At 33.0% G+C, this 9,051-nt stretch overlaps 1 protein-coding gene across 1 annotated transcript in view; it reads right to left on the bottom strand.

The window, feature by feature from the left end:
- LOC105627622 (vesicle-associated membrane protein 2-like) overlaps nt 1-9,051 on the bottom strand; it is a 14,799-nt gene that overhangs the window by 1,248 nt on the left and 4,500 nt on the right. The window contains exons 3-4 of the mRNA XM_012208900.1: nt 8,700-8,779; nt 8,567-8,618 (exon numbers count right to left, since the gene is read on the bottom strand). Coding sequence (XP_012064290.1) covers nt 8,567-8,618; nt 8,700-8,779 — 132 coding nt within the window. The remainder of the gene's footprint in view (nt 1-8,566; nt 8,619-8,699; nt 8,780-9,051) is intronic.

Raw genomic sequence — 9,051 nt, 5'->3', positions numbered from 1 at the left:
TAACGTAACGTAACTAACGTAAACGTAAGTTATTATTTACTTTACTTTTTAACTTTTAACGTTAGTTAGTTAGTTATTATAGTAGTCTTCTCTCTCTCTCTCTCTCTTCTTCTCTCTCTCTCTCTCTCTCTCTCTCTCTCTCTCTCTCTCTCTCTCTCTCTCTCTCTCCCTCTCTATCTCAAAGTGACTTTATTCCGTTAGATAATAGTGTGTAGATATTGTCGTGTTTTACTTTAAATTTCAACATATGTGCGCGCGCCCGGCACCATTTGTTACATTAACGATAATTTGAACAGTTGTACAAATGGACAGTGAATGAAATAATTACGAAGCGACAGTAATTGGACACACACATATCACTGACGTGTCTTCTACTTTCGATCAAACGATCACATGAAATATGAATTTATTATATTGTATTATAATATATTCATGTTATTAACACAGCAGTATTTAAACGAATATGTGATGATTCCCTGACAGTGTGAAATAATAATAACTGAATAATGGAATACACAATGAGATAGAAGTATATATTTTACGTAACCATATGGACAGAAAAAACTCTCTTAAGAGAAAATGCAAATGCAGAGAAATAAAAGTTAAAGATAATATGTTTACTACGATTTTTTTTCAGTATCACGAGACTGATAATAAATGTTATAATTGGATTATTGCAATTATTAATCGACAAAAAATATAAAAAACTATAAAACAATTTAGATTCCAATAGAGTTTAATTAGGAAATATCGATTGTACATTAATAAATTAATAACTGAGGAAATGATTATGATCTAATTATAAAAATATGTCTTTAAATTATATATATTAAAAAAAATATTTAATTTAACAATTTTGAAATGTACTACACAATCACGCGATTGTCAGTTAAAAAAGCACATATTGCACATCATTTCATAATAGCTACTCCACGACTCTGCTCCACTGAGGAAGTATAGATTGAAATCAAATAAGAAAGAATATAAAAATAAAACTCTTAAGAAAGTAGATAAATATATTTAAAAAATGTACACCGGCATACAATAGCAAATTTATTGTTCTTACCTCCTTTTTGGATTTAACGGATATTAGGCTTTATAATGATCCTCTTCTTGGAAGACGCATTGCAATATATATTCAATCGTCAATAGGTATTAAAAAAATTTTCTAACTTTTTTCCTGTCATAACTGAATAAAACTTTTCTTTTTAGAAACGTGTCTTGTTTTCTTTTACATGCAGCAAAATAAAACAAAGAACTGAGAAACGCGTGGCTTTTATCCATTTTAATATAAAATGCAGTAATAAAATTCTTAGAAATTCGGTGTGCTCATAAAAAAAAATATACGTGTATATGTATGTAAGGATTTTACGAAATGCGATTTGATTAAAAAGTAAAAAAAAAGAAAATTATAATCGATCCCCTTCTTTGTTGCCTCTTCATAACTTCAATTCAACTACGCAGTGTATTTTTTATTCGATACTGTACAATTGTTCAAAGCGCAGCATCAGGGTCATATTCGTCGTTAATAATTAGGGATACGTCGACACGGTTAAGATATGACGTACAACTATGTGTTCATAAGTTGATAAACATAGAATGATCGTTTTTAAATATTATAACTCGGGTGTGCAGCCATTTCGCGCGACAACTTCGAAGAATTTCTCATTCGTCGATCGGCCTTTCGCTTTTTCATTCTTGCGATTTTCGCGATTCAGCAAAAAAGCGTATCGCATTAACAACTTGTGGTCCCCAATGATTCCTCAATGAGATTATCAATATTATTTTTAACAACGTCATGAAATTAATTACAATAAATTGTTAGGTAACAAATATTTATGTAAGAAAAATCAATTTGAAAAAAGTAGAAGAAGATTAGATGATTTCTTTATTTTGTTTTGACCAATTAACGCTATAATTAAGTACATAATCAGATCGTTCAATAATTGCAAACAATTAATATTTGAAATATTGTCGTAAATCTCACTTCCTAAAATTTTTCCTAAAGTGAATCCCGGCGCGAACGAAAGCAAAGTCGATCGTATTCTGCCGATCGACTTGATGAAAAGCTCTCCTCTCTCTTGGTGAATTTCGTCGCGTCCGAAAGTCGCGACGGAATGGCGCCTGCAGGCATATTCACAAATATCGCGCGTCGGGGTGGAATCGAAGGGAGGAATAATTGCGGAGGATCACGGACGATGATTAATTTCGTCTCTCGATATTATTGCTGAATCAGCAGCAGCAGCAGCAGCAGCGATAGCAGCAGCAGCAGCAGCACTGAAATCAGTAAGGATCGAACGGAAGAAGGAAGGGGATCGGATAGGATCATCGGAGATCGACGATGATCTTCATCGACGAATAATCGGCGTGTCGGGCGCAATATACCCTTGTCGTCTTATCTCGCGGATGAACGATAAGAGGATGATCGAGGATGGAACCTTACCCTCGGATATTCTCGAATCGAAATGACAAGAATTCCTTTCTTACTCGGCGCGATCGCATCCGCGAAGCGGGCAAAGCAAACCCCTCTCCATCGTTTTTATTATAATTATTATTAATATTACCATTATTATCATCATCGTAATTGTTATTATTAACATGTATACATAACATCTTGTAGATAATTCATTTTTAAAGCCATAAAACGTTACTTATAGCTGCTGCGCCTCCTTACAACATGGCGTTTCTTTTCTACCCCCTTCATCTCCTCTCCTTTTTTCACTTCTCCTTCTCTTTTCTTTCCCATTCTTTATTATTTCTTAGATTTACTGTACACAGGCTGTTCGAAAACGTTGATCGCCATCTTCGACGAAGGCAGGCGATTGTCACTATTATTTCTTTCCCGGTTGCTTCTTTCCCTCCTATTCCATCCCTCCTATCGATTTTTTTTCTTTTCCATTACAATTCGCGAAAAGCAAAAAGCAAGATGCAAGACAAAGGAATAATTAAAGGACACAAGTGATTCTTCTCAATATATAATTGGAGCGGATTGAATCCGATAAATGGCGCGTGAGAGACAAATGATATATTATTTACAGTTTGCGTGATTTACATTTATGTCTATAAAATAAATGTCTCGATATACATCGTGAACGCGTCGCGTATGTACTACAGCAACTGCCTTCGTCGGAGAGATTTTACATGATGGAAGTTTTTACGGACACCCTGTCTTTCTTTATCTTTTTCTTTCTATACATATATATATATATATATTTATATATATATATATTTCCTATATATTTAAGTATTATGTGTCGCTGCTATAACGAATTTTTCCTCTTTTTTTTACGAACTTTTCGCTTCTTTGTTTACAATAACCATTTGTTTCTGTATTTCTCATTTTTTTCTAACTTTTTTCGGACAATCTTAATTAACGAAGATGGACGAAGGAAAGCGCGATGCACGTATCTCATCTTATCAATCAGTTGCGTTTAGATCATCTTATCGTGAGATTTTAATAGGATCAGTTTTAATTCCGCTTATCTAACAAAATCTCTGACTTAGACTAAGATAGATCTAAGATAGATCTAAGATATCTTAAATCCATTAAGATATCTGTATTTTCAATTTAATTTCGCATTCGCCGAAACTTAAGATATGAATTAAAATAACGTACTGTTGCGAAAAGAGCGTGGTAATAATGAAATTTTACGTCAATTAAATTAAAAAATAATCTAAAGTAATAACGCAATGAAATAATGATCGAGAAATCAGCGGAATTTCGCACGTGTTAATTATCGCCGACGCAACCTTCGTCCATGCGAGATATGGAGATCGTGCCGGTTCGGCGTGGATCCCTCGACTTCTTCTACTCGATCCGGAAAAGGAAAAAAAAACGCTATGAAGGATAACAGGAAAGTTCCGTGATCATCGCGACGACTCTCTTCGTTGTTCCCGCTCGGATCAACGTTTCCTGCTTCCGATCATCCGCTGTCATCCTTCCTCCTTTCCCACGATGAATCCCAAGGCCGACCATCGATCGATTGATTCCCGCGCGCGATCGATCCGACGATTACGTTCGCGGAGAACTCCGGCAGAGCTCATCAACGGCTCATCACAATTTCCATCTTGCGAGATCTGTCCCTCTAAAAACCATCTCCTCTTCGGAAATTTCTCAGCCGCCGTTTCTTCCTTCTCTTTCTTGATTCTCCTCTTCTCCTTTTACCTCTCTTTTTATTGTTGCTGTAGTTGTTATGTTATTTTACTTTAGCTCTTACTCTCGCATTCAATTTTGCGTATTGCTGCCGCCGGTGACGCTCGCTGAAAACAATAATAACATTTGTTCTCCTCCAATGAATAAGGAACGGCAATGATTCGACCCATGTTGCTCTTAGTCTTTGTCTCTTCGACTTTTTATTAAATTTGTTTTTCTTTCCGTTCTCCATCTTTTTTTTATTTCTTTCCTCTTTATTTCGCCATCTTTCGCATGCGGAGACTCATGGCGGATCGCACTCGTCGTGGACAAAATTTAATGCATATCAAGATCAAAATTATTGAAGAATATAAATTTATACGTTTTAGTAGTTTTGAAATATTCTTAATGAAAAATATTCACGCCATTATATCCACGACGATGCGTTTGATAAACTAAACTTATTGACGTTCGCAACTTAAAGCATATAACAATCCATTAGCCATAAGGATAAAGAAAAATTGCATGCAAGTAGTTACAGAAGCGTAAATGCGTATATATACAGAGGCCACTCGATACACATAATACATAAACTTTTCCCTGCAAAAATAATTAGTGGCAAGATACAATTCCGCTTTTTGCCAGAAGTTCCATCCGGAGTCCGTCTTTTTTTCTTTTCACATTGTAGGCGACAAAATTCGTCGCAGTTCACTGGAAATTCTGGCCGAATTTCTGGCTGAAATTGTTCGCGTTAGAAGCTTTTGGCACATTCCACATAATGTACAAGCCATGCAACGCTATACCGACATCGGCTTTCAATCGAAGAATAAATAATTAAATCGATGGCACATGCTCCGTAAGAGGTCAAGCACAATACGCGAAGATCGTCCCAGAAACTTTTGCTATGATTCGTCTTTATAATATTGGAATGTATAAGATTATTAAAATATGCGCTATCTTGATAATATATACAGTGTATGAGTTTCGCGCTGTACTAAGAATGTTATTTGAGAGAAAAAAAGAGGATGAATGATGGGAGAGAAAGAGAGAGAAAGAGAGAAACATGCAGAATGTAACAAGTACGAATTTATTATATGCAAAAAATGAAATAAATTGATATAATATTATAATTAATCTTGTAATATATATATATATATATATGAATGCAAAATTAAATTATTAAATGTATACAGATTTGAATTAAAATATATTTTTATTATATTATTACATATAAATGTAACATATATATTACCTTTTTTCATAATACAAATCATTTTTAACTGAATTGATTTCAATTTTCAAAACTCCGCATTTGCTTTTTGTGAATTATTTTGACTCATTGTTTCAATTACTAGTTTATATTCTTGTTAAACATTTGCATTTGAGAATGTGCTGATACATTTTTATTAAATGACTCAACATGTTTAAATAATATTGTTATCATTATAGACTAATTGCGACCGATATAATAGAAAAATGTAATTAAGAATATTACAAGACTGAAAGCATTATATTATTGCAACAGAAAATACATATAAAGGATTACTATCAACACTTTGGGTGATTATAATCTGTAGTAATCTTGTATCTAACGTTTTATTAATTTTGTTAAATTTCTCTAACACTGAGGATGTATACACTGAGGATGATCTAATAATAAGATCGAAATGTATGTTTTAAGAATTTAAAATACATAAAAATCTAGCTTGTAGCCCCCTCCCCCTTCTTGTTATTTATTGCTTATGTCACCTTTATCTTTAACTATGAGAGATCAAAAATATATTTTACAAAATTAATGGAAATTATACATTCGTATTTTTTAGCAGAATTTTTTTTTAATATACATAAAGATGAGTAAGTAAATAAAATAAAGAAATGTAAGAGAAAGTGCTAATTGAAGAAGATTTAAATTGCATTTTGGCATAAGAAGAGAGAAAAAGATAGAATATCGGGGTGCAACAATAAAATCATAGCTTACCGTACCGAAGAGTAGAATAGGATTAAACAGAAACTTTGTTGTAGTTGTTTGATAATTCTTACTGTTGTTGATATTGTGCTTGTTGTTGATGTTGTCGTTTATCATTGTGGTGTTTTCATTTCTTGTGTTTTCATTTCTAGGTGGTATTTTGTATCATTTCTTTATTGCCACCGCAGAATTTGCGAATCACAGTGTTTAAAGCTGCATGTTCAGCCTGTTTCACGTGTGTTACACTTTTTCTTTGTTAATTGACCACCAGAAATTTGAAAATCACTGCCTGGGACCAACTTCAGAAAAAGGATACCACCGAAAAGTACAGACAGACACATAACAAACGATTGCAGTCGTAACACACACAGAGGATGAGGTATGATCGTGTCTTGGCAAACATTCCTTTTTAAAAATTTATCGGTATTCGTTAAAGAAACCGATAGTTTGTTTCAAAATTAATTTACGCAATACATTTAAGGTTCATCAGGTATTTTAATACGATCTATAATTCGTATTAAAATTCAAGATAATAATCTCATAATTTTATATGCTATCTAATGTAAAAAAAAAAACAATATAGTATAGATATCAGAACAGTTCTATTTAGAAATTTGACGCGAATTATAGATCGTCTAAAGTGAGCTTTAGTCAACACCGTTGTGACAAATATCTATGACATTGAAATTGTTAAAATCATGATAAAGTGATTTTCTGGTGCGTCGCTTTTTCCGTCTTATGGACTTTAAAGAGACGCTCAAAACGTCGGACCAAATACTGAGAAAATTCCTAGCGAGAAAACACATGACGGCAACTTTTACGTACTGTTTACACTTAATATTGTCTTGTACGCTGTGTTGTGATAAGAGAAGGGAATCAAGAAGGATGTCGAAGATTTATGAAGGCTCGCGGTGTACCGCCATGGCGATTCTTAATTGGAACGCTTCCCAATTAAATCAGTACTTCATAAATATGCAACAACACTGGACAGTGATGGAGAGTTCTTGTGTAGGAAATACACGTAGCAACAGATAGAGCAAGTTCCTATCACAGGCAGACATAATATACATAAACATCGACTAAAAATACCAGTTTTATAAAAGCGCGGATGTACCTGCACATTTTTTGCAAAACCAATATGGAAAAAACTATAATAATAATAAAATGTTACAGTAGTAATACGATAATTGTATATCACAATTATCATAATTAATATAATCAGTTTATTACAAAATACGTCTATGAAAATAATAATAAAATTAACAATTGAAATTGTTATTACTTTTTTTAAGAAAAAAATATCTGATGAATTCTTTATAAAACTGGCAACACTTGATACGTGATTTGTCAAAATTAAAGACAATTTTGAAATATCAGGACAAGAGGAATTTTTACGTGTCGGACGATAAACGAGAATGGAATTGTACGGGTTCAGGTATACATTTTCTACGACAAGTAAAAAAGAGAAACGGGGTGAGAAACAACAACGATACGCAATGTCGCAATTGTTTTGCTTTCTACCTTCAGACTCACTCACACACAAATCTCTTCCACCAATCAGCGCGCCTACATGAAGTTCGCTAGACGGGAAAAGAGAAATACATACATTTCACACGTGTTAGATGATGAATGAAAAAAAAGAAGACAAAGTGATGCCACTTTTTCCAACAGATCACGCTATAGTGGCGTCTCTCGCGCATTTCATATTCCGCGTGATAAAGACATGTTCTTGCAAAAAAAATATATTCTCATTTTTCGGTCATAAAATTTCGGTCAGCAAAATGATATTGCTAGGAAATATGTAGAACTTTTGTAAAATTTAAAGTAAGAATTCTAGAATATAGAGAAAAAAGATGCTCGCGAGTATGATATTTTTTAAAGTAAAGTTTTGTGAAGATGAATTATGAGGCAAGTAGTCGACGTAATTTTCAGGCAAAGCACGATAAACAGTTCGTTTCGGCACATTTCTTCGAGAAGCTTCAAGAGATCTTTCCGAAAGGATTTCTCAAAAGCTATGCAAATCCGTGGACATTTCGCTTCACATCGCGACGTCTTTCGCATCGTGCAAACACTCGTCTGTACGTAGTAGATGTTTCCTTAGCATAAAGGATATAGATCGACAAAGAGACATTAGATGGGAACGACTGATTCAATGTAATGATCACTGTCAAAATCATAATCTCTAAACGGCAATAAAAATTCCAATAAAATTATCCAATAAAAATTCATATTTGTCAGCATTAAATATGAATTTAAAAATAAATATTAATTTCTATAATATTTTATTTAAAAAAATGGTCGACACTTTCACCGTGTCCAAATGGATGATGAAAAAAAGGAAGTAACGCTGAATTAGTCGCTCGAAATCAGGACGAGATATACATCGACGAGATGGTACAGAACATTTAAACAGTTACAGTGACAGTGTCGACAACTGTTAAACGTTAGTGAATCAGTGAAACACTTACCGACAATGATGGCCAGTACAATGAGTCCGATTACACCCATAATGATCATCATCTGTTAAAAAAAAAATCGCAAAATTATTATTAATATTTCGAATATTACCATAATATTTTTTTAATGAAATTTGACACTCACCTTTAGATTCTGTAGCCAGAACTTTCTCTTCAATTTTCCTGCTTGTTGTTCAAATTGTGACGCTCCTTGTTGAAGTGCATCTGTAAAAGTCAATTACGGAGGTGACATCCGATTTATCTCAGATATGTCTACGTATAACTTCGAGAAAAAAGAATTCTCAAAATAAGAACTATTTTCTAATATTAATAATTGATAGGGGCAACGCGTATAAAGAAAAAAATAATATATATACATATATATATATATATATATATATATATATATATATATATAATTATATATTNTGANACATATATATATATATATATATTNTNNTNANACAGACTATATANACATNTNTTATTTATAATAT

The sequence above is a fragment of the Atta cephalotes genome (assembly GCF_000143395.1).
Source record: "Atta cephalotes unplaced genomic scaffold scaffold00009, whole genome shotgun sequence".
In the NCBI taxonomy this organism is placed as follows: domain Eukaryota; kingdom Metazoa; phylum Arthropoda; class Insecta; order Hymenoptera; family Formicidae; genus Atta; species Atta cephalotes.
This window is presented reverse-complemented; position numbering and strand designations above follow the sequence as displayed.